This window comes from Ovis canadensis, chromosome 23 (assembly GCF_042477335.2).
Source record: "Ovis canadensis isolate MfBH-ARS-UI-01 breed Bighorn chromosome 23, ARS-UI_OviCan_v2, whole genome shotgun sequence".
In the NCBI taxonomy this organism is placed as follows: Eukaryota; Metazoa; Chordata; class Mammalia; order Artiodactyla; family Bovidae; genus Ovis; species Ovis canadensis.
The window spans coordinates 44257686-44283388 of NC_091267.1; the positions used below are offsets into that span (position 1 = coordinate 44257686).

Here is a 25703-nt window from a genome sequence, read left to right on the forward strand (position 1 = left end):
TCTAAATCTGATTTCACTTATTATTAAGAGTCCCCTAAATCGTGGCTCAGTAGGTAAAGAGTCCACCTGCAATGTAGGAGACGCAGGTAGACGCGAGTTTGATTCCTGTGTAGGAAAGATTCCCCTGGAGGAGGGCATGGCAACAACCCACTCCAGTATTCTTGCCTGGAGAATCCCATGGACAGAGGAGCCTGGTGGGCTACAGTCCATGGGGTAGCAAAGAGCTGGACAGGACTGAAGTGACTGAGCATGCATGCAACTGTGTTTGCCTGCTTCTGCCCTACAATCTATTCTCAATGAGAGATACTTTTAAAATATAAATCAGCTCATGTTACTCTAATGTGCAAAAATCTCTACTATCTATTTCACATGTCCTCTAACTGCACCTTGTAAGACTACCACCTAGCACTGCCAAGTGTTCTCATTACGCGGTGATGACACAGCCGTGTTCTCAGCAGTCCACAGTCCCGTCTTACCGGGATGCGTGGCATACTAGGTCAGAGTAAAAAACACCAAAACACAGAAACAAACGAAAAAGAAACAAGACAGAGAAACGTGACCTTATGTTTAACAAAGTGCCAGAGGACACACCCCTAAATAAAAATAAAACCACAAGACTTTACTCCACATTGAAAGGCTGGATATCAGAATTTATATACTATAGAGAGAGAATCATTTGGCTTGAGGGAAGTAGCATGAAGCAGAGGACAGAACCCTGCACTAAGAAGCAGGAGACCCTGAGTTCTAATTCCAGTCTTGCTATTAACTAGTGGTGAAAACTTAAAAAAAAAAAAAGCCACTTAAGTCCTGAGTAATACTTCAAAAGTGTAGAATAAAAAAGTTTCCAAGAATTTTTGTTACAGATGATTTTTTTTAAGTTGCATAATGCTTCCTTCAACCAAAATCTTAAAAGAAAGTGCAATACATAAAATCAGTAAAATGATGATGACACGGTGTACATGTGAGCGCGCACATGCTCGTGCTGTTTACGCCCTCCCACCTCCACCACCTGGCCTTACAACACCACAGCAAAGCAGTTTCAGACCCAGACGATAAATAAACTTGCCAACAATTAAGCAATCTCCTTTATTTTCCTAACTGACTTTGAAATAAAAATGCTTCTCGGCAGTTGTTCAGTCACTAAGTTGTGTCCAACTTTGTGACCTGGACTGCAGCATGCCAGGCCTCCCTGTCCTTCACTGTCTCCCAGAGTTGGCTCAAACTCATGTCCATTGAGCCAGTGATGCTATCCAACAAGTATAATCCTCAAATTCTAAAAGACATGAACAAATTCCTGACTCACCTTCCAAGCATGGTAAGTACCAGAGGGATCAGTCTGATATAATCTTGGGATACCATCATCATCAAAACCTACAATCAAGGCAGATATACCAAAAGGCCTTCGTCCATTGCTCTGAGTATATTTCTGAAAAATAAAATGTTTTGACTACTCTCTGTATGAGGCCAAAGAAAGGACAACACTACCAAATAACAATTTCTAATATAAAGTATTCCTGATAAAATGATCTTTATTAATTTCTATTTTCTTCAAGATCCTCTTGCTCAATTTTTCTGTAGTAACCTCAATCCATGATGAAAAATTTAAAAAGTAAATACTGACAGCCTTGTAAAATGAAATCATAAGTTTCTTATGTATGGTCTGAAATTTGTTTTCCTGTTGCCTTATATAAGTTTGGTAGCATAACTAGACTATAACCATTTTCCTATTGCAGAGAACTGTGCTTGTCATATCATTTTGGTTCTCAACAAAGTTGATTTCAGTGAGCTGTGCGGAGCACGGCCTTGGTTTTATTGTGAGGGACACTGTTGTTATTATCAAGTATTCTTACTTGATACTATTATTATCAAGTATATTCTGTTCAGTATGCTCTTATCTCTACATAAAAATCCAACTAAGACATTTCTTTCAGTCTCAAAACAAGAAACTTTTGTTTCTCTTGAAGAAAAAGCATGTTTTTTCCTCACTGACAAATGGGGCACTGGAAACCAGTTTTATCTTTCTACTTTGGTGCTAGGAACTTTCTGAATGTGTGTCCTAGGGAGTGGAATTCACATGAATTCTGAGACTGGCATCCACAGAAGTTGTGCAGAGAGGCAGCCATGGGAGAAAACTTGGGACCACATTTGTAGGCAACTGTAGGAAGTCTGGCCTGTATTTAGACTAGCTTTCTTCTTGGACTTGTCTACATAGTTTTTTAAAAAATTTTAATGTTTTTATATATATATTTACAAGCCACTTTAAATTGGGGTTTTTGTGTTTGATTTTTCTTCAGCCATGCCACACAACTTGTGGGATCTTAGCTCAAAATGCCCGCACCCCCAGCAGTGGAAGCCCGAGTTGTAATCACTGGATTGCCAGGGAATTTCCAAAGCCACTTTAGATTTTGAATGTAAATAGTGAGTTACAACGTAAACTCTGAAAGAACAGGGTTTGTCTTTTTTCTCTGTTATTCCCTAATGTTCCTAGTTCACACGTAGGTATGAAGTAGATGTTTTGTAAAGATCCCTTAAAGGAAAGAAACTTACTTTGTTTGCTTAAGCAACCACTTTTTTGTTTTGTTTTGGCCATGCCAGAGGCATGTGAGATCTTAGTTCCCCCACCAGGGATGGAAGCTGCATCCCCAGCATGAAGAAGAAACACATGCACAAGGTTAAAATCATTTACAAGAACAAAAGCTGTACAGGAGGATAACTTTTGTTCCAGAGCCTCAGGCTTCTCCTTGGTAGCAACACCACTGTTACAGATTCACAATGCATGTTTCTATAAATGTTCCATGCATAATAGTTTTTGTATTTCCAAAAGAAAACCTAAAAACCTTAACTGGGAACCTTGTGTACACAATCTTCTGTTACCTTGGCTTCTGGTGAGTACCTTTTAACTTGGGAAAATGAAAGCAATGAAGAAAGAAAAAAAGAACAATATAGAAATGTTGAACTTTGTTGAAATGAGTTAAATTCTAAAAAAACAAAATAGGGCCATTTCTTATAAGTATGAAATTTAAAAATATAATATCTAGAATATATAGAACCTATAAAAAAAATCTCTATGTAAAAACAAATAGTAAAATTCATCCCAGGAAGTATTCTAAATTCTTTAAGTGTACTATATATTGCAACTCAACAAACATTATTGTAATGTTAATTTTATAAATAAGGAAATTGAGGTAAAATAGGCTAAATGATTCGCCCAGGGCATTAACTAGGAAGTAGCAAAGCCTGGACTTAAACCCCAAATTTCTCACTCCTGGGAGCAACTTCTTAACTGCCAGAGTGCCTGTCAAAAGAAAAGACAGTTTACACTAGGAGAAATGAAAATAGCAAACAAATATGTGGGGAAAAAATTGACCTCACTACTAATTATAAAATACAAATTAAAACAACTATTACAATGCTATGCTATACTTATTTGCAAAATAAAAGAAAAATGAAAAACCCAGTGCTGATGATTCTTTAGGGATATATTTATGTACTGCTAGTTGTACAATAAAAATTTGTTCAATCTTTTTAGAAAGCAATTTAGCTACATATAACAAGAGTCTTAAAACCAATTACAACCTTTAATCTAGGAATCCCAGACTGAAAATTAATTTAACAATATAACTCAAAAAAGAAAAAACTGTGACCAAGATAGAATAATGTTATTAAAGTAGCAGATTGAAAGAGAGAGGCAGAAAGAGGGAGTGGGGGAGGGAAGGAGAAAAGGAAAGAAGAGCCTGGAGCAACCTAAATCATTAGGAGATAGCAATTAGAAACAGTACTATATAGTTAGGATGGTGAGTGTAAGAACCACGTTGCTTTGGATAAATAACCAAGAAAATGATAATAAATGAAGCAGTATTTGTATGCATCACGATTACACGAAAGGCAAAATCATGTATCTACACATGGATTCAGAAGACATAGTGTCTAAACCTGATCAGTTGTGTTTAGCTTTGTAGATGAAAGAATTGGGTATTTCTGTGGAAAACTTTAAAAATGGTGTCTTACTGCTACATCTCTGAACTACAGAAATCTCCTTAAAAGGTCACTCATTTTTTAAAAATTTTTAATTCTCAGAATTGATACTGATTGAGATTTCTAGTGACCAAATCAATCCACTCCACTGGAATAAGAATCTGAATGTGAAATGAGAAATAATAAGGAATTTAGTACATTTTAACAGACTGAATGGTTGGAGTGACTAGTATTCCCATGGTAGGACCCATCATGGTGGAAAAAAGAACACTTGAAGAAATCTGTTGGAATACTGGCTTACCTGCTTTAAGGTTGCTATGAAGCGAGTTATATATTCTACGGTGACTGGGTCCTCAACTGTAAGCTTATGACTTTGGCATTCCACACGAGCTTTGTTTATTACTACTCTTGCATCAGCAGTCAGTCCTACAAAAACAGTCAAAGAATAATGAAGTCTTCCTCATTAAAAGTGTTTTGGCCACCATGATATTTTTCCTGTAACATTCTTTGTTTTTTCCAATATATGTTCATAATAAAGAATTTATGGAGTAGAGTATCACTCATCCTAAGTTGCTTTGTTTCCTTCATTTGATCCATTGTTATTTACTTTTTAAAGAAAATTGTTTTAAATAATATTTAAACAGGAATGTGAAGTAACCTATTTCCCAAAGATCAGGATAAGATGGTTTAATTTACAGTAGCTGGTTTGATTATTAGGTTTTATTAAATTAAAAAAAAAAACTCTGTAGTCAAATTTTAAAAGCTTTTTTGAGACAGTATCAGTGGCAGATTTGTTCAAAAGCTGACCATCTATCCTGATTCCAGAACCAAGCTACTTATTACCTAAACCATAAAGTAAGCTGGATTTCTTCTTATGAAAACAACGAAACTTCATTATCAAACACGAACTCAATCTGCTTTCAGCATAACCATGACATGCTGCTTGTCAGCTCTTTGTCTAAGATTAGGGGTTTGAAAATCAAGAACATTAAAACAGAAAAAGAAGGGGATTTACTGGCAGTCGAATGGTGAGGACTCTGGCATGTCCATTGCTGAGGGCCTGGGTTCGATTCCTGGTCAGGGAACTAGGATGCCACAAGGTGCACAGCCAAAAAATAAGAAAGAAGGAAAGAAAAAACTCCATCTTGCTTTTATCATACCAAAACATCATGTGATGAATTCTTAACACTTGTAAGAGGAGACAGATGTTTCTATCAAAATGATCAAAAACTTAAAGGGATTCAAATGATTACAAACATTTCTATTGAAGACTTTTTGGCATTTGACCTTTTCATCACCATTTACTTTCTTTCTCCACTCTCTTACTATCATATTGCTCAAAAAACTCATTCACAAAATCTCTGAAACAGCCGTTTCTCACATAACCAATCAGTCTTCTGCAGTCACAAACTCTTGTTTCCCTTCCACGCCATTTCAAAATGTGTTTCTACAAACCTGGAAGAATGGTTAGTTCCTGAAGGTAGTTAACAGTAACCAACAAAGAAGAAACTGTCAGAACATGCCACTGTTGAGAACCACTCTAACACTCAGGAGTAGGGTATGAATTACAATCAGACATTAAGTTAAAAAGAAGAAATTGATTCTTATCTCTTTGCAAAGGTTATCTAAGAGAAAGAAATGGTGATAGATTGACTCAGCCTACCCTATAGGCTAAAAGCTTCACTCCATTTAAAAATATGATAAGAAAGGAGATATTGAAGTACAGTATTTCTTTATATTGTAAATATTGATATGATCCAAAACTATAGAAAAATAAAAGTATCATATGTAGAAAACTCATTATCAGGAATCTTGGTTTATAGAGTTGTGATTTCCCCAAAATATAAGGCATACTATTTATGTTTAATGAGAATGGAATATAGTATATTTATCATGTATGTATATTATATAACAGCTACAGTGGGGCCAGCTGTGTTACATCAACATACTCTGCATCATTACTGTACGCCCACAAGTACCTGCAAAAGCCATGCAGACGTGGTCATCAAGGGCACAGATCTTCCTCACAGTTCTTTCATCTTGAAGCTTAGCAACGGATTTTTTTTCAACCCCGAGCACAACTATATTAGTACCTCGAATTCCAACCTGTTGAGTCATTATAAAAAAGAATGAGCTGGCCATTTTAACGCCTAAAATCAAATTATTCTAACAAATGACTTACAGGAAAAGGCTTTTCCTTAAACCTTCAGTATAAAAGAGAAAAACAGACGTCTAAGAAAAATAAAGACACACAAGTATAGGCTTACAGGAAGTCCATTTCCCAAACTCAAAGCAAAGACAGATTGTTATAAACTAGAAGAATACACCACTAGTGCTGAAACTACACGACTGTCCTAATCTCAGACACCTAAGGGAGTACTATCTAAAAACAGGACAATGTTCACCCAGATGAAAGAAGATACTGGGAATACATGTGCATTTCTTATAGAATGGGCAGTACCAGTATTGGTGGTAGTAGAAGCACTATAGAATGTCAAGTAGATAAAATCCTGAAAGCTCTTCCATATATCTCACAGTTAGGAGGGATAAGGATTAGGGCCCAGAGCAGACAATTTGGCAGCTTTTTATAAAACAGGCAATTAACATACAACCTAGTAATTGTACACTTGGGACATTTTATCAGGGAAATAAAAGCATGTTCACACAAAAGCCAGCTATGAATGTACCTTTATGCATAAAAACTCCAAACTGGAAACAAATGTTCTCCAATACATGAACAGTTAATTAAACACTATGGTACATCCATACCATGGAACACTACTTGCAATAAAACACTGATACATGCAACAACTTGGATGAAACTCAAGGGAAGAAAGCAAATCCCCGAAAGTTTCTTAGTGTATGATGTCATTTAAATAACATTTTGAAGTTACAAAATTTTACACATGAAGGATAGATAAATGCTGCCAGGGATTAGGGTTATAGATAGGTCAGTTTGGTAGGGAAGGTAAATAAAGAGTTCAGTTCAGTTCAGTCGCTCAGTCGTGTCCGACTCTTTGTGACCCCATGAATCGCAGCACGCCAGGCCTCCCTGTCCATCACCAACTCCCGGAGTTCACTCAGACTCATGTCCATCGAGTCAGTGATACCATCCAGCCATCTCATCATCTGTCGTCCCCTTCTCCTCCTGCCCCCAATCCCTTCCAACATCAGAGTCTTTTCCAATGAGTCAACTCTTCCCATGAGGTGGCCAAAGTACTGGAGTTTCAGCTTTAGCATCATTCCTTCCAAAGAAGTCCCAGGGCTGATCTCCTTCAGAATGGACTGGCTGGATCTCCTTGCAGTCCAAGGGACCCTCAAGAGTCTTCTCCAACACCACAGTTTAAAAGCATCAATTCTTCAGCACTCAGCTTTCTTCACAGTCCAACTCTCACATCCATACATGTCCATAGGAAAAACCATAGCCTTGACTAGACGGACCTTAGTCGGCAAAGTAATATCTCTGCTTTTGAATATACTATCTAGGTTGGTCATAACTTTTCTTCAAAGGAGTAAGCGTCTTTTAATTTCATGGGTGCAACCACCATCTGCAGTGATTTTGGAGCCCCCAAAAATAAAGTCTGACACTGTTTCCACTGTTTCCCCATCTATTTCCCATGAAGTGATGGGACCAGCCAGATGCCATGATCTTCGTTTTCTGAATGTTGAGCTTTAAGTCAATTTTTTCACTCTCCTCTTTCACTTTCATCAAGAGGCTTTTTAGTTCCTCTTCACTTTCTGCCATAAGGGTAGTGTCATCTGCATATCTGAGGTGATTGATATTTCTCCCGGCAATCTTGATTCCAGCTTGTGTTTCTTCCAGTCCAGCGTTTCTCATGATGTACTCTGCATAGGAGTTAAATAAGCAGGGTGACAATATACAGCCTTGGGTGTGATTAAATAAGAGCAACATATGGAACTGTGGAGCTGGAACTGGTTAGTATCTTGACTGTGGATACAGGAATGTACACAGGCAAATGAGTCCAAGTCAAACTGGAGAATTCTGAATAAAATATCAACATCGATATCCTGGTTGTGACACTGTACCAGTTTACAAAATGTTAGTATTGGCAGACAATGCAGAAAGTATACTAGGAGCCCCTATGTTTTATTTCTTCCAACTGCATGTGAATCTACAATGATCTCAATAGAAATTTCATTTAAAATTACTCCACTGGAGACAGGAAAAAGTAAGGAAAGATTAAACAGACTGGTAAAATGTTGGTAATTACTGGTGCTGTGTAATGGGTACATAGAAGTTCATTATACCATTCCCCTATATCTCTGTAAATGTAAAATATTCCATAATAAAAAGTTTAAAATAAATAAAGCTAAAAACAAATAAACCTCAGCTTTCTCTCCAGGGTTTTTCTCACCAACATCTTGAAGTGAGTGAAGTCGCTCAGTTGTGTCTCTCTGCAATCCCGTGGACTGGGGCCTTCCGGGCTCCTCTGTCCATGGGATTTTCAGGATAGAATACTGGAGTGGGTTGCCATTTCCTTCTCCAGGAGATCTTCCCAACTCAGGGATTGAACCCAGGTCTCCCACATTGTAGGCAGACACTTTACCGTCTCAGCCACCAGGGAAGTCTGTTGTGTTTCCTTGTGGGCTTCCCTAGTGGCTCAGCTGGTAAAGAATCCGCCTGCAATGAGGGAGACCTGGGTTCGACTCCTGGTTTGGGAAGATCCCCTGGAGAAGGGAAATGCTACCCACTCCAGTTTTCTGGCCTGGAGAATTCCATGGATTGTATAGTTCGTGGGGTTGCAAAGAGTTGGATAAGACTGAGCAACTTTCACCAACATTTGAACACGTGGCTAAGTCTCTCTTATTTTAAAGAAAATATTAAAGACCACTTTATTTCAGTTCTGCCTCTCTCTCTTAACCCTTTCAAGGCCAAATACTATCATCAACTCTTAGTTTGTACAGCAACCTGCTTTCTACCCCACTCCTCCCAGTGTTTAGCCAAGGAGGTCATTAAGGTCCCTTATGGCTTTAGTCTACCCTCTACACGGTCTGTAGTCTATATTTTGTTTTCTTGAGTGAAGAAGGGTACTTAAGGAAACTCAGTTGCTTGACCTTCAACATAGGTTTTAAGCTGGGGAGAGAAAGGATACACTTTAAAATTAGTATTTCCGAACCTAGATCAGTCTCTTGATTTCCAAACATGTATATTCAGTTGTAGGTCAGAAACCTGGACAGGTTAGGTAAGTTCAGTCTCTCACAAGGCTGCAACCAAGCTGTCACCCAAGGCTGCATTCATCTCCTGGTTCACAGGGGAGAATCTTTACAAGCTCACCCACAAGTTTGTAAACAAGATTCAGTTCCTTGTGGATTGCTGGACTAAGGACCTCAGTTCCACATTGGGTTTTGCTCCATACCGGGTTTTTAACAGAAATGTTTCCCTCAGTTCCTTGCTATACAGAACCCTCCATATGACAAATCACAACACGCCAACTGGGCTTCACCAGGGTTAGCAAGCAAGAGGCTGAAGTAAGTCACCATCTGAAACCCAACATGTGAAGTGACGTTCCATCACTTTCCCCAGTCCATTCCTTAGAAGCCATTCACTAGGTTCAGCTCACGTACAGGGAAAGGGTTACTGGAGGGAATGAACATCAGAAGGTGGGGATCATTAAAGGCCATTTTGGAGGCTGCTTACTACAGATCCTACAAGCATGTCAATTACTGCTTCAGATTGCCTTAAAAAAAAAAATGGCAGTGCCTTATACCAAGAGACTAAATCCAGAAACAGGCACCTTCTCTGACTCCTCCCTCTTCAATACCTTTTCTCCTTCCTCAACCCCCAAAACCATCCAAATAACCATCCAGTGTATCAACAATACCACAGAATTTTCTCCAGAATCTGCTATATGTCCATTTTTGCCCCAACCCTAGTAACACCTCCTATCATCTTTCATCTGGGCTACTTCCATAGACTCCTATGTGGTTTCCCCACTTCTTTGATTTCATCTAATCCACTGACCATGATGCAGTCTGAGAAATCTTTGAAAAATAAAAATAAGAAAAAAGAAAAAAAAATCGGAATGTTGCACTCCCCCACTTAAAACTTGTATTAGTAGGGAACATTTCTCACTAGGCAAACCAAGATAACACAGAAGTAGACTCGGGACAAAAGGATCCAGGGACTGTAATATTTACTTCTATTTTACCAGCTTTCTGCTCTCTTAATGCAGACATGCTTTATCTGTATAGGAAAAAAAATGGGAACCCTGGACTCATATCCCAGTAGTTCTCCCAAAGGAAAAAAGCTACCAGTACCCCTAGCTAGAAAAGTCCTGCTCTGTGGACTTATACTGGCTAGATTTCTGTCCCTTGCTTATTGCAGGAGGACAGAAACTGTGAATGACATTTCTTGGGTCATGTGACTACCTCTTTGGTGGGACAAATGGAGTCTGTTATTAGAAAGGCAAAACAATAATAGCCACATCAAAACCCTTCAGGCCTTCTTATTCCCTTAAAAGCATTCCACAGTCTGGCTCCTGTTTCTGCCTTCACCTGGAAGCCATTTTTCCATTGCTTCAGCAATCCTGAATGCCTTTCAGTTTAAGAACCACAGTTGTATTTTCCTACTTGGTCTTATCACGTTAGTTCTTTTTGTTTGTAATATGCCTCTCTTTCCCCTTCCACTTTTTCACCTGGCCAACTTCATCTTTCAGGTGTCTAGATAAATATTACATACTTCCTCATGGGGACCATGGACCTAAGACCTAATACCTAGAGTTCCCACGATGCCTCATAATCTCCCATTATAATACATAGACAGGCCTTGTTAGGACTATAGACTCACAGTCATCCAACATCCCTGCTAGACAGCAAGCTCTCAGGCCAAAGACTGACTCTCTTTTGTCCACTGTGAAACCAGTGGCCCTTGCACCACATTTGGCAGGTGTGATAAACAAAAATGTCTTTAAATAGTAAATGGAAGTGCTGGAAGAACTACAGACAAAATTGAAGGAAAATGAAAATACAAAGGGATAGTAAAGAACAATAGCTACCATTTACTAAGTACTTGCTGTGAACCAGACACTGCAAGATGGTGAACACACATTATTGCCTCAATTCAATTCTCAAATCAACTATAAAGCAGGCACTATTTTGATGCCTATTTTACGTTAATTGCTTTATATGATACATATCTAGCTTCCACATTTAAGATGTTGACAGTTAATTAATATACAAACATTTATGGAATAAATTACGTAGTGCAACACAAAGTGCAAAGGCTTTGGAACCAGAAAAACTGAAGTGAGAATATGGACTCTTTGACTTTCTGGCTGGGTACCCTTACCAAGTTAGGAAAGCTTCTGAATCATAGCTTCCACGTACATTAAAAAGGGGATTAAACACTGTTCTTAATGGTGGCTCAGTGGTAAAGAATCCACCTGCCAACACAGAACATGCAGGAAACCTAGGTTCTATCCCTGGGTTGGGAAGACCCCCTAGAGTAGGAAATGGCAACCCATTCCAATATTCTTGCTTGAAAAATTCCATGGACAGAGGATGCTAGCAGGTTACAGTCCATGAGGTAGCAAAGAGTTGGACATGACTGATCAATTGAGCATGCAATGTAAGATAATGTACATGAAATATGTGGGGGAAAATGAGTATTACTTAAAATGGTAATTTACTTCTTTCTCAGTTCCTCCACTGTATATCCTGCAGTAGAAATACAAAAAGCATTACACCATTTAGATTCTCCAAAGTGAAAGCTGCTCAGTTGCTCATTCCAATCCATGGAATTCTCCAGGCCAGAAGGAGTGGGTAGCCTTTCCCTTCTCCAGGGGATCTTCCCAACCCAGGGATCGAATCCAGGTCTCCCACATTGCTGGAGGATTCTTTACCAGCTGAGCCACAAGGGAAGCCCAAGCATACTGGAGTGGGTAGCCTATCTTTTCTCCAGCAGATCTTCCTGACCCAGGAATCAAACTGGGGTCTCCTGCATTGCAGGTGGATTCTTTACCAAAGTCTTACTATCCAGCTGAAGTGAGAAGACTATTAAGAATATCTGACATTAAAGGGAATATGAGGCCAAATGTGCTGCGCTTAGCCGTTCAGTTGTGTCCAACTCTTTATGACCCCAATGGACTGTAGCCCACTAGGCTCACCTGTTCATGGGGATTCTCCAGGCAAGAAAACTGGAGTGGGTTGCCATGCCCCCCTCCTCCAGGGAATCTTCCCACTTCAGGAGTTGAAACCAGGTCTTCCACCCTGCAGGAAAATTCTTCACCAATTGAGCCACCAGGGAAGCCCATGAGGCCAAATAATAAATACTATACACTGTTCTGTGGTACAGATGATAAATTCAGAGAACCAAGAGATACACGATGACTGGAGTGGATCAGAGATGGCTCCACACAGGAGAGAAATGTGCAGAGATTCTTAGAGAATAAGTAAGATGGAGAGTGACAGAGGTTTTTTCTGCTCTCCCCACCTACAAGGGCAGAAGCATATATTGGTAAAACCACAAAGCTGCACCCTTAATTAAAGTGGATCATGGAAGACTTTGATGGCCAGACTGTGGATCTGGGGTTTGACAAAGTAGGAAATATGGAGCTAATAACAGTTTGGGGTCAGGGAAAGGACAGAATGAAGAATGACAGTAAATCTTATCATTTCCATGGGAATACTGTGAGGGGTTCATTTCTTTTCTTTCCTAAAAAGAAAGGTATTACCTCTCTAAAATGTTATTCAAACATATTTTTCATTTATATAAAAAGGGAACTAAGGAAAAGAAAACAGGCCTCTTGCCTCACTTCATTCTGTAAGATAATCATCCAGAAGAAGGCAGAACCCAGGGTCTCTAGTTGCAGCCCATATAACTTTTGTATTACTAAATAATATTACATCTTCATGTTGGTCAAAACTGGCCAACCTTGGCTTATTTAAAACTCATCATATCAACTTTCATTTACAGACAAAATCTTCTGTGACATATCTTAATAAAAAGTGCCATTATAAACTTTACCCCCACGTGACAGGTCATAGCACCCTAAAGGGAACACAGTGAATAACTCCATACAAAGATGCAAATTATAATCCAGAATCCTGAGACAAAACTGTCTCCTCCTTGCAATGTATCTTTAAAAATGCCCACTATAGGTATTTTTATATCCTTACCCTTTTACAGCTCATTACAAAGGAACTATCAATCAGTTCTATAGCATTCTTAAAACATTTTAAATAGCCAATGCGGTTTCTTATTACACCTCAGTCTTCTCCCATTACTCCCTTTATTTTAGGCTCTAAAACTGGGGCATTATTTTCTAACCATATGCTTCATGCCATGCTGGGGATTATATAACTTCTTGTTTTTATCAAAATGGTACCCCTTTGGTTTAAGCTACATCAGGCTTTTCTTAAATTTACAATTCTAAAAGAATTACTTACAAAACAGAAGTAAAACTAGAGGGCCCAATTAAATAGAAAAATACGTTAAAAATGATGATAAGATTCCTTCTAGTGTTATTTTTTTTACCACTTCACATTTGATAGATTTATAATAAAAGTGAATTATTTCCTTTCATAACTAGGTTGGTATGGAAAGCAAGAGAAAATATAGACATTGCTAGACTTAGAAATGCACTGTGTATTCTCATAGCTGGTGTCTCCTTTTCCAAGATACACAACAAACATGCTCATGAAATTCTAAAGATTTTAAATCCTCCTGAACCCAATGGCTAGGATTTGGAAGATCTGGGGTAACAGATTTTTGGTCACCAGGCCATTTTTGTCCTTTTTAATTTTGATAAATCACTAAGATTATTAAATGTAATTAAACCTTAGCAGGAGTACTACTGCTACCCTGAGTATTTGAAAGTTTTTCAGAAACGTGGATACATCATTTTAAAGGAGGGTATACTCTCCTTTATAACAACCAAACCAAAAGTGGGAAATGGCCAAAGACTGGAGATTCTTGGGGGCTTAAAAATCTCTAGAAGGCCGCTAAACATTCAGGAGTAAATTTTTGGACAAACATTTTTAACAGGTGAAAATGTTTGAGGTTAGCCATTTCAACTGTTTTTCTCCACAAAGATTTAATTTCACATCGATTTAGGCCACATTTCATTGACATACATCTTCAATTTTTGATTTTTACTGTAATTGTTACTTTTCCACGAGTCTGCCAAATCCTGAGGAAGTGGGTAGTGTGCGTTCAGGTAAGATGCTACAGGTTGAAAGAAGTCTTTTCTTTCCTAACTGTCAGACACAGCATTAATCCCTCTTCCACAAGACAGACAGGCACAGAAGGAGAAATATGGTATGACATCCCTTATATGTGGAATCTAAAAAGAAATGATACACATGAACTTACAGAACAGAAAGATACAGACTTAGAGAACGAATTTATGTTTGGTGGGGGCGGGAAGGGATAGTCAGGGAGTTTGGGAAGGTCACTATACACACTGCTATTTGCAAAACAGATAACCAACAAGGGCCTATTATACACCACATGGAACTCTACTCACTGCTATGTGCCAGCTTCCATGGATGGTAGTGGCGGAGCGGTTTAGGTAAGAACAGATACATGTATACACATGGCTGAGTCCCTTTGCTGTCCACCTGAAGACACCACATTGTTTATCCGCTATACCTCAATACAAAATAAAAAGCTTGAAGTCTGGGGAAAAAAAGTCTCTTCTACAGTCAAGGCTACAAAACACCCCTCACCCCACTCCCCTTCGCCCCATGTACATGTCTACGGCGACTGTTAATGGCAGTTGCAACAACGGGAACCTACGAAATCTACCAACTTTTAACTCCACCGTTTCTAACCCGAATTTCAGAAACAACACCTCCCTTGATAAAGAAAGGAGCCAATTTTCACATGTAGGGAACTCTTCTCCGGTCTCCCCATATCCAGCGATGGGCTGGGACGGTGGAGTAATAAAGGCCTGACACAAGGCAGGGGCCGACGGCTAAGAAAAGTTGCTCACTCACCGCGGTGGAGCCTTTCTTTACTGCTTCCTGGGCATATTCCACTTGAAACAGGTGTCCGTCTGGGGAGAAGACAGTGATCGCCCGGTCATACCGAGACGCCATCGCGTACCACTACCCCTATTCCAGCTGAGCCCCCCACACTAATGGCAGCCGAGGAGTGAAGAGAACCGGGGCCTGCAGCCACATGCTATCCGGAAGTGCTTGCGTGCCCCTCAATACGCAGCCGGAAGTGTCTGCAAGCACGGGTGAGAGGTGGTACGTGCGGATCGGCTGTGATCCTGTTCCAGTGCGACCCTTAGTTCCTGGTTCCTGAGTCTCGGTTTTCCCATCCTGGTATTACTCCTGGATGGGGTTGTGAAAACTATCCCAAGTTCAGTTCAATTCAGCCAGTCAGTAGTGTCCGACTCTTTGTGACCCCATGAATCGCAGCACGCCAGGCTTCCCTGTTCATCACCAACTCCCGGAGTTCACTCAGACTCACACCCATTGAGTCAGTGATGCCATCCAGCCATCTCATCCTCTGTCGTCCCCTTCTCCTCCTGCCCCCAATCCCTCCCAGCATCAGAGTCTTTTCCAATGAGTCAACTCTTCGCATGAGGTGGCCAAAGTACTGGAGTTTCAGCTTTAGCATCATTCCTTCCAAAGAAATCCCAAGGCTGATCTCCTTCAGAATGGACTGGCTGGATCTTCTTGCAGTCCAAGGGACCCTCAAGAGTCTTCTCCAACACCACAGTTCAAAAGCATCAATTCTTCAGTGCTCAGCTTTCTTCACAGTCCAACTCTCACATCCATACATAACCACAGGAAAAACCATAGCCTTGACTAGACGGACCTTAGTCAGCAAAGTAATGTCTCTGCTTTTGAATATAGTATCTAGGTTGGTCATAACTTTTCTTCCAAGGAGTGTCTTTTAATTTCATGGGTGCAACCACCATCTGCAGTGATTTTGGAGCCCCAAAAAATAAAGTCTGACACCGTTTCCACATATATTTCCCATGAAGTGATGGGAACAGATGTCATGATCTTCGTTTTCTGAATGTTGAGCTTTAAGCCAACTTTTTCACTCTCCTCTTTCACTTTCATCAAGAGGCTTTTTAGCTCCTCATCACTTTCTGCCATAAGGGTGGTGTCATCTGCATATCTGAGGTTATTGATATTTCTCCTGGCAATCTTGATTCCAGCCTGTGTTTCTTCCAGTCCAGCGTTTCTCATGATGTACTCTGCATAGAAGTTAAATAAGCAGGGTGACAATATACAGCCTTGACGTACTCCTTTTCCTATTTGGAACCAGTCTGTTGTTCCATGTCCAGTTCTAACTGCTGCTTCCTGACCTGCATACAGATTTCTCAAGAGGCAGGTCAGTGGTCTGGTATTCCCATCTCTTGAAGAGTTTTCCACAGTTTATTGTGATCCACACAGTCAAAGGCTTTGGCATAGTCAATAAAGCAGAAATAGATGTTTTTCTGGAACTCTCTTGCTTTATCCATGATCCAGCGGATGTTGGCAATTTGATCTCTGGTCCTCTGCCTTTTCTAAAACCAGCTTGAACATCAGGAAGTTCACGGTTCACATATTGCTGAAGCCTGGCTTGGAGGATTTTGAGCATTACATTACTAGCATGTCAGATGAGTGCACTTGTGTGGTAGTATGAGCATTCTTTGGCATTGCCTTTCTTTGGAATTGGAATGAAAACTGACCTTTTCCAGTCCTGTGGCCACTGCTCAGTTTTCCAGATTTGCTGGCATATTGAGTGCAGCACTTTCACAGCATCATCTTTCAGGATTTGAAACAGCTCCACTGGATTCCATCACTTCCACTAGCTTTGTTCGTAGTGATGCTTTCCAAGGTTCACTTGACTTCACATTCCAAGATGTCTGGCTCTAGATTAGTGATCACAGCATCATGGTTATCTGGGTCATGAAGATCTTTTTTGTATAGTACTTCTGTGTATTCTTGCCACCTCTTCTTAATATCTTCTGCTTCTGTTAGGTCCATACCATTTCTGTCCTTTATCGAGCCCATCTTGGCAGGAAATGTTCCCTTGGTATCTCTAATTTTCCTGAAGAGATCTCTAGTCTTTCCCATTCTGTTCTTTTCCTCTATTTCTTTGCACTGATCGCTGAAGAAGGCTTTCTTATCTCTTCTTGCTATTCTCTGGAACTCTGCATTCAGATGCTTTTATCTTTCCTTTTCTCCTTTGCTTCTCGCCTCTCTTCTTTTCACAGCTATTTGTAAGGCCTCCCCAGACAGCCATTTTGCTTTTTTGCATTTCTTTTCCATGGGGATTGTCTTGATCCCTGTCTCCTGTACAATGTCACGCACCTCATTCCATAGTTCATCAGGCACTCTATCTATCAGATCTAGGCCCTTACATCTATTTCTCACTTCCACTGTATAATCATAAGGTAATTGATTTAGGTCATACCTGAATGGTCTAGCAGTTTTCCCTACTTTCTTCAATTTGAGTCTGAATTTGGTAATAAGGAGTTCATGATCTGAGCCACAGTCAGCTCCTGGTCTTGTTTTTGTTGACTGTATAGAGCTTCTCCATCTTTGGCTGCAAAGAATATAATCAATCTGATTTCAGTGTTGACCATCTGGTGATGTCCATGTGTAGAGTCTTCTCTTGTGTTGTTGGAAGAGGGTGTTTGCTATGACCAGTGCATTTTCTTGGCATTCCAGTCCCCTATAATGAAAAAGACATCTTTTTACGTCTTAGTTCTAAAAGGTCTTGTAGGTCTTCATAAAACCGTTCAACTTCAGCTTCTTCAGCATTACCGGTTGGGGCACAGGCTTAGATAACTGTGATATTGAATGGTTTGCCTTGGAGACGAACAGAGATCATTCTGTCGTTTTTGAGATTGCATCCAAGTACTGCATTTCAGACTCTTTTGTTGACCATGATGGCTACTCCATTTCTTCTGAGGGATTCCTGCCCGCAGTAGTAGATACAATGGCCATCTGAGTTAAATTCACCCATTCCAGTCCATTTTAGTTCGCTGATTGCTAGAATGTCAACGTTCACTCTTGCCATCTCTTGTTTGACCACTCCAATTTGCCTTGATTCATGGACCTGACATTCCAGGTTCCTATGCAATATTGCCCTTTATAGCATTGGACCTTGCTTCTATCACCAGTCACATCCACAGCTGGGCATTGTTTTTGCTTTGGCTCCATCCCTTCATTCTTTCTGGAGTTATTTCTCCACTGATCTCCAGCAGCATATTGGGCACCTAATGACCTGGGGAGTTCCTCTTCTGGTATCCTATCATTTTGCCTTTTCCTACTGTTCATGGGGTTCTCGAGGCAAGAATACTGAAGTGGCTTGCCATTCCCTTCTCCAGTGGACTACCTTCTGTCAGACCTCTCCACCATGACCCGCCCTGGGTTGCCCTGCAGGCATGGCTTGGTTTCATTGAGTTAGACAAGGCTGTGGTCCTAGTGTGATTAGATTGACTAGTTTTCTGTGAGTATGGTTTCAGTGTGTCTGCCCTCTGATGCGCTCTTGCAACACTTACCATCTTACTTGGGTTTCTCTTACCTTGGGCATGGGGTAGCTCTTCGCGGCTGCTCCAGCAAAGCACAGCCGCTGCTCCTTACCTTGGATGAGGGGTATCTCCTTACCGCTGACCTTCCTGACCTTCAACGTGGGTTAGCTCCTCTAGGCCCTCCTATGCCCGTGCAGCCACGGCTCCTCGGGTTGCTCATCCTGGCCGCCGCCCCTGGCCTCCAGCCCAGGGTGGCTCCTCCTAGCTGCCCCTGACCTCGGACGCAGGGTAGCTCCTCTCGGCCGCCCCCTGGCCTCGGACACGGGGTAGCTCCTCTCATCCACCACCCCTGACCTCGGATGCGGGGTGTCTCCTCCTGGCTGCACTGACCTTGGACACGGGGTAACTCCTCCCGGCCGCCGCACCTGGCCTCAGACTTGGGTAGCTCCTCTCAGTCACGCTTAGTGCCCCAGATCGCAGGCGCCCGCGCTTGGGCTTAATAGTGAGAATAGGTCTTTCTCAAGTGGTGCACTGGTAAAGAATCCTCCTGCCAAAGCAGAAGACACAGGTTACACGGGTTCAGTCCTGGGATGGGAAGATTTCCCTGGAGAAGGAAATGGCAACCCACTCCAGTTTTCCTGCCTGGGAAATCCCATGGACAGAGGGGCATGGTGGACTACAGTCCATTGGGGTTGCAAAGACTCAGACATGACTGAGTACTTGCACGCGCACACACACGCGCGTGTGCACACACACACACAGACACACACCCAGAATTTAGAAGATTGGGTATTTTTATTTTTCACAAACCTGTTAGAAAACCAGTGGTAAAGAGCAGCAGCTGTGCCTTGCTGGAGCAGCCGAGGAAGAGCTACCCCACACCCAAGGTAAGAGAAACCCAAGTAAGATGGTAGGTGTTGCAAGAGGGCATCAGGGGGCAGACACACTGAAACCATACTCACAGAAAACTAGTCAATCTAATCACACTAGGACCACAGCCTTGTCTAACTCAATGAAACCAAGCCATGCCTGCGGGGCAACCCAAGATGGGCGGGTCATGGTGGACAGGTCTGACAGAATGTGGTCCACTGGAGAAGGGAATGGCAAACCACTTCAGTATTCTTGCCTTGAGAACCCAAGGAACAGCATGAAAAGGCAGAATGATAGGATACCAAAAGAGGAACTCCCCAGGTCATTAGGTGCCCAATATGCTGCTGGAGATCAGTGGAGAAATAACTCCAGAAAGAATGAAGGGATGGAGCCAAAGCAAAAACAATGCCCAGCTGTGGATATGACTGGTGATAGAAGCAAGGTCCAATGCTATAAAGGGCAATATTGCATAGGAACCTGGAATGTCAGGTCCATGAATCAAGGCAAATTGGAGTGGTCAAACAAGAGATGGCAAGAGTGAACGTTGACATTCTAGCAATCAGTGAACTAAAATGGACTGGAATGGGTGAATTTAACTCAGATGGCCATTGTATCTACTACTGCGGGCAGGAATCCCTCAGAAGAAATGGAGTGGCCATCATGGTCAACAAAAGAGTCTGAAATGCAGTACTTGGGTGCAATCTCAAAAACAACAGAATGATCTCTGTTCCTCTCCAAGGCAAACCATTCAATATTACAGTTATCCAAGCCTGTGCCCCAACCGGTAATGCTGAAGAAGCTGAAGTTGAACGGTTTTATGAAGACCTACAAGACCTTTTAGAACTAACACCCAAAAAAGACGTCCTTTTCATTATAGGGGACTGGAATGCAAAAGTAGGAATTCAAGAAACACCTGGAGTAACAGGCAAATTTGGCCTTGAAATGCGGAATGAAGCAGGGCAAAGACTAATAGAGTTTTGCCAAGAAAATGCACTGGTGATAGCAAACACCTGATGATGTGATCACTAATCTAGAGCCGGACATCTTGGAATGTGAAGTCAAGTGGGCCTTAGAAAGCATCACTACGACAAAGCTAGTGGAAGTGATGGAATTCCAGTGGAGCTGTTTCAAATCCTGAAAGATGATGCTGTGAAAGTGCTGCACTCAATATGCCAGCAAATCTGGAAAACTCAGCAGTGGCCACAGGACTGGAAAAGGTCAGTTTTCATTCAAATTCCAAAGAAAGGCAATGCCAAAGAATGCTCAAACTACTGCACAATTGCACTCATCTCACACGCTAATAAAGTAATGCTCAAAATTCTCCAAGCCAGGCTTCAGCAATATGTGAACCGTGAACTTCCTGATGTTCAAGCTAGTTTTAGAAAAGGCAGAGGAACCAGAGATCAAATTGCCAATATCCGCTGGATCATGGATAAAGCAAGAGAGTTCCAGAAAAACATCTATTTCTGCTTTATTGACTATGCCAAAGCCTTTGACTGTGTGGATCACAATAAACTGTGGAAAATTCTTCAAGAGATGGGAATACCAGACCACTGACCTGCCTCTTGAGAAATCTGTATGCAGGTCAGGAAGCAGCAGTTAGAACTGGACATGGAACAACAGACTGGTTCCAAATAGGAAAAGGAGTACGTCAAGGCTGTATATTGTCACCCTGCTTATTTAACTTCTATGCAGAGTACATCATGAGAAACGCTGGACTGGAAGAAACACAGGCTGGAATCAAGATTGCCAGGAGAAATATCAATAACCTCAGATATGCAGATGACACCACCCTTATGGCAGAAAGTGAAGAGGAGCTAAAAAGCCTCTTGATGAAAGTGAAAGTGGAGAGTGAAAAAGTTGGCTTAAAGCTCAACATTCAGAAAACGAAGATCATGGCATCTGGTCCCATCACTAAATAGATGGGGAAACAGTGGAAACACTGTCAGGCTTTATTCTTTTGGGCTCCAAAATCACTGCAGATGGTGGTTGCAGCCATGAAATTAAAAGACGCTTACTCCTTGGAAGAAAAGTTATGACCAACCTAGATATTATATTCAAAAGCAGAGATATTACTTTGCCGACTAAGGTCCGTCTAGTCAAGGCTATGGTTTTTCCTGTGGTCATGTATGGATGTGAGAGTTGGACTGTGAAGAAGGCTGAGCGCTGAAGAATTGATGGTTTAGAACTGTGGTGTTGGAGATGACTCTTGAGAGTCCCTTGGACTGCAAGAAGATCCAGCCAGTCCATTCTGAAGGAGATCAACCCTGGGATTTCTTTGGAAGGAATGATGCTAAAGCTGAAACTCCAGTACTTTGGCCACCTCATGCGAAGAGTTGACTCATTGGAAAAGACTCTGATGCTGGGAGAGATTGGGGGCAGGAGGAGAAGGGGACGACTGTGGATGAGATGGCTGGATGGCATCACTGACTCGATGGATGTGAGTCTGAGTGAACTCCAGGATTTGGTGATGGACAAGGAGGCCTGGCGTGCTGCAATTCATGGGATCGCAAGGAGTCGGACACGACTGAGCGACTGAACTGAACTGAACTGATGTAACTTTTTTAAAATTTTCTTTTAAGACAGTTATAGATTCACAGTAAGTTACAATGATAAAAGAGAATGGGCTCTTGTACTCTTCATCTCCTTTGCCCAATATGTTACATCATACTAACGATAGCACAATATCAGAACCAGGAAATTGACATTGGTATAAAATAATTACATAGCTCTGACTGAAAGATATTTTCAAAGTGTTACAGTGTGTTATAGCATATATTTAATAAATATAGCATTAAAATGTTGACAAGGATTAATTGACACATTCAGGGATTCACATTCACATTGCAACCAACAGGGTGGCTTTGGGCAAGTATATTTCTCATCATTAAAATAGTCTTTTAGTGATGGTGAAAAATAGTTTTCTGATCTGTAAGACTCGGATAACAATAATTATTTCGTAAGGTTGTTGTGAAGAGAAAATGAAATAATGTCTTACTGCCTGTAGGGCAGTGCCTAACACAGATAGTTCAGTTCAGTTCAGTTGCTGAGCTGTGTCCGACTCTTTGCAACCCCAAGGAATGCAGCACACTGGGCTTTCCTGTCCATCACCAACTCCCAGAGCTTGCTTGAAATCACGTCCATCAAGTCGGTGATGCCATCCAACCATCTCATCCTCTGTCCTCACCTTCTCCTCCCAGTTTCAATCTTTCCCAGCATCAGGGTGTTTACCAGTCAGTGAGTTCGCATCACGTGGTCAGAGTATTGGAGTTTCAGCTTCAACATCAGTCCTTCCAGTGAATATTCAGGACTGATTTCCTTTAGGATGGGCTGGTTGGATCTCCTTGTAGTCCAAGCGACTTTCAAGAGTCTTCTCAAACACCACAGTTCAAAAGCAGCAGTTCCTCGGCGCTCAGCTTTCTTTATAGTCCATACATGACTACTGGAAAAACCATAGCTTTGAATAGACGGAATTTGTTGGCAAAGTAATGTATCAGCTTTTTAATATGCTGTCTAGGTTGGTCATAGCTTTTCTTCCAAGGAGTAAGCGTCTTTTAATTTCATGGCTGCAATCACCATCTGCAGTGATTTTGGAGCCCAAGAAAATAAAAGTCTGTCACTGTTTCCATTGTTTCCCCATGTATTTGTCATGAGGTGATAGCTCCGGATGCTGTGATCTTCATTTTCTGAATGTTGAGTTTTAAGCCAATGTTTTCCCTCTCCTTTTCCACTTCCATTAAGAAGCTTTTTAGTTCTTCTTCACTTTCTGCCATAAGGGTGGTGTCATCTGCATATCTGAGGTTATTGATATTTCTCCCTGCAATCTTGATTCTTGCTTGTGCTTCATCCAGCCTGGAATTTTGTATGATGTACTTTTCATATAAGTTAAATAAGCAAGGTGACAATATACAGCCTTGACGTACTCCTTTCCTGATTTGTAACCAGTCTGTTGCTCCATATCCAGTTCTAACTGTTGCTTCTTGACCCACATAAAGATTTCTCAGGATACAGGTAAGGTGGTCTGGTACTCCCATCTCTTTAAGAATTTTCCACAGTTAGCAAAAACAAGTCATCAAAAACAAGACCAGGAGCTGACTGTGGCTCAGATAATGAACACCTTATTGCCTAATTCAGACTTAAATTGAAGAAAGTCTGGAAAACCACTAGACCATTCAGGTATGATATAAATCAAATCCCTTACAGTGGAAGTGACAAATAGATTCAAGGGTTTAGATCTGATAGAATGCCTGAAGAACTATGGATGGAGGTCTGTGACACTGTACAGGAGGCAGTGATCAAGACCATCCCCAAGAAAAAGAAATGCAAAAAGGCAAAATTGTTGTCTGAGGAGGCTTTACAAATGGCTGAGAAAAGAAGAGAAACTAAAGGCAAAGGAGAAAAGGAAAGATATTCCCATTTGAATGCAGAGTTCCAAAGAAGAGCAAGGAGAGATAAGAAATCCTTCCTTGGTGATCAATGCAAAGCAATAGAGGAAAACAAAAGAATGGGAAAGACTAGAGATCTCTTCAAGAAAATTAGAGATACCAAGGGAACATTTCATGCAAAGATGGGCTTGCTAAAGGACAGAAATGGTATGGACCTAACAGAAGAAGAAGATATTAAGAAGAGGTGGCAAGAATACACAGAAGAACTATACAAAAAAGATCTTCATGACCCAGATAACCATGATGGTGTGATCACTCACCTAGAGATAGACATCCTGGAATGTGAAGTCAAGTGGGCCTTAGGAAGCATCACTATGAACAAAGCTAGTGAGGTGATGGAATTCTAGTTGAGCTATTTCAGATCCTAAAAGATGATGCTGTGAAAGTGCTGTACTCAATATGCTAGCAAATTTGGAAAACTCAGCAGTGGCCACAGGACTGGAAAAGGTCAGTTTTCATTCCAATCCCAAAGAAGGGTGATGCAAAGAATGTTCAAACTACCTCACAACTGCACTCATCTCACATGCTAGCAAAGTAATGCTCAAAATCTTCTAGGCTAGAATTCAACAGTATGTGAACCATGAACTTCAAGCTGGTTTTAGAAAAGGCAGAGGAACCAGAGATCAAATTGCCAACATCCGTTGGATCATCCAAAAAGCAAGAGAGTTCCAGAAAAAAAAAATCTACTTCTGCTTTATTGACCACACCAAAACCTTTGACTGTGTGGATCACAACAAACTGTGGAAAATTCTTAAAGAGACTGGAATACCAGACCACCTTACCTAACATAGATAAGCACTTGAAAAATGATAACCATTGTTATTAATCATTGAGTTAAGTAAAAATTTAAGATTATTCTGTCAGAATAAACCGAAGTAAGAGTCAAACAAAAATCGACCTGTTCTCACAGGAACTAATACCAAGCTTTGAATCATCTTGGTCCTACTGGAATAAAGCAATGTTTCTCAAACTGGAGTTCAGAGATCTTGAAGGTACCCAAAAACCTTTCAAGGGATTCACAATGTCAAGTCTACAGTGATGACACTGAAACAGTGTTTGTCCCACAACACTGTAAATCAATTATACTCCAATAAAAATTTTTTTAATGTATTTGCCCTTTCACTGTATGGATATTTACATTGACAGTGCAAAGAAATGGATAAAACTGCTAGAGTTTTAGAATAAATCAAGGCAGTAGTACAAAATTGTACTTGTAAACATTATATCCTTTAGCACTAAGTACCTGTGGGAAGAAATGCCAAATTCATTTTAGAATGTTATTGAATAAGCACTTAATTATGAATTTTATTAAATCTCTCTTGAGTACCTGTCATTTTAATATTCAGAATGACATCAGGGGCAGTACACATAAAACACCTCTTCTGCCTTCAAATTAAGATGTTAGCTTGAGAAAAAGCATTTTTTAAAATATTTGAGTTGTTTGCTGAACCATCCCCTTTCTTATGGAACATCATTTGTTCTTGAAAGAATGATTGACATACTGTGGTTTTTCAGAGTTAGATATTTGGGCAAAGATTTCTTGAACGACATTAACCTGTCATTTCAAAAGAAGAACATATAGGGAATTACCTGGTGGTCCTGTGGTTAGAAGGCTTCCCAGGTGGCTCAGTGATAAAGAATCCACCTGGCAGTGCAGGAGATGCAGGAGACTCAGGTTCATCCCTGAGTCGGGAAGGAAATGGCAACCTGCTCCAGTATTCTTGCTTGGAAAATCCCATGGACAGTGGAGCCTGTGGGCTACAGTCCCTGGGGTAGCAAAGAATCAAACACAGCTGAGCAACTGAGCAGGTGCGCATGTCAGTGGTTAGGACTCTGTGCTTTCACTGCTTAGGGCAGGTTCAGTCCCTGGTTGGAGAACTAAGATCCTACAACCCCCACTGCAAGGCCAAAACAACCCCCCTCCAAAACCAGATAGTGTGTGTTTCAAAAGATAAAATTCAAGCAT

At 40.9% G+C, this 25703-nt stretch overlaps 1 protein-coding gene across 2 annotated transcripts in view; it reads right to left on the minus strand.

The window, feature by feature from the left end:
- Positions 1-25703, minus strand: part of PSMA8 (proteasome 20S subunit alpha 8) — a 42391-nt gene that overhangs the window by 7807 nt on the left and 8881 nt on the right. Inside the window, exons 1-4 of one of the 2 annotated variants that reach the window (XM_069569222.1) lie at positions 14935-15036; positions 5955-6081; positions 4277-4401; positions 1304-1426 (exon numbers count right to left, since the gene is read on the minus strand). In XM_069569222.1, coding sequence (XP_069425323.1) covers positions 1304-1426; positions 4277-4401; positions 5955-6081; positions 14935-15036 — 477 coding nt within the window. Of the gene's footprint in view, positions 1-1303; positions 1427-4276; positions 4402-5954; positions 6082-14934; positions 15037-25703 lie in introns of those variants that run through there. The other variant, XM_069569223.1, reaches the window with a different exon arrangement.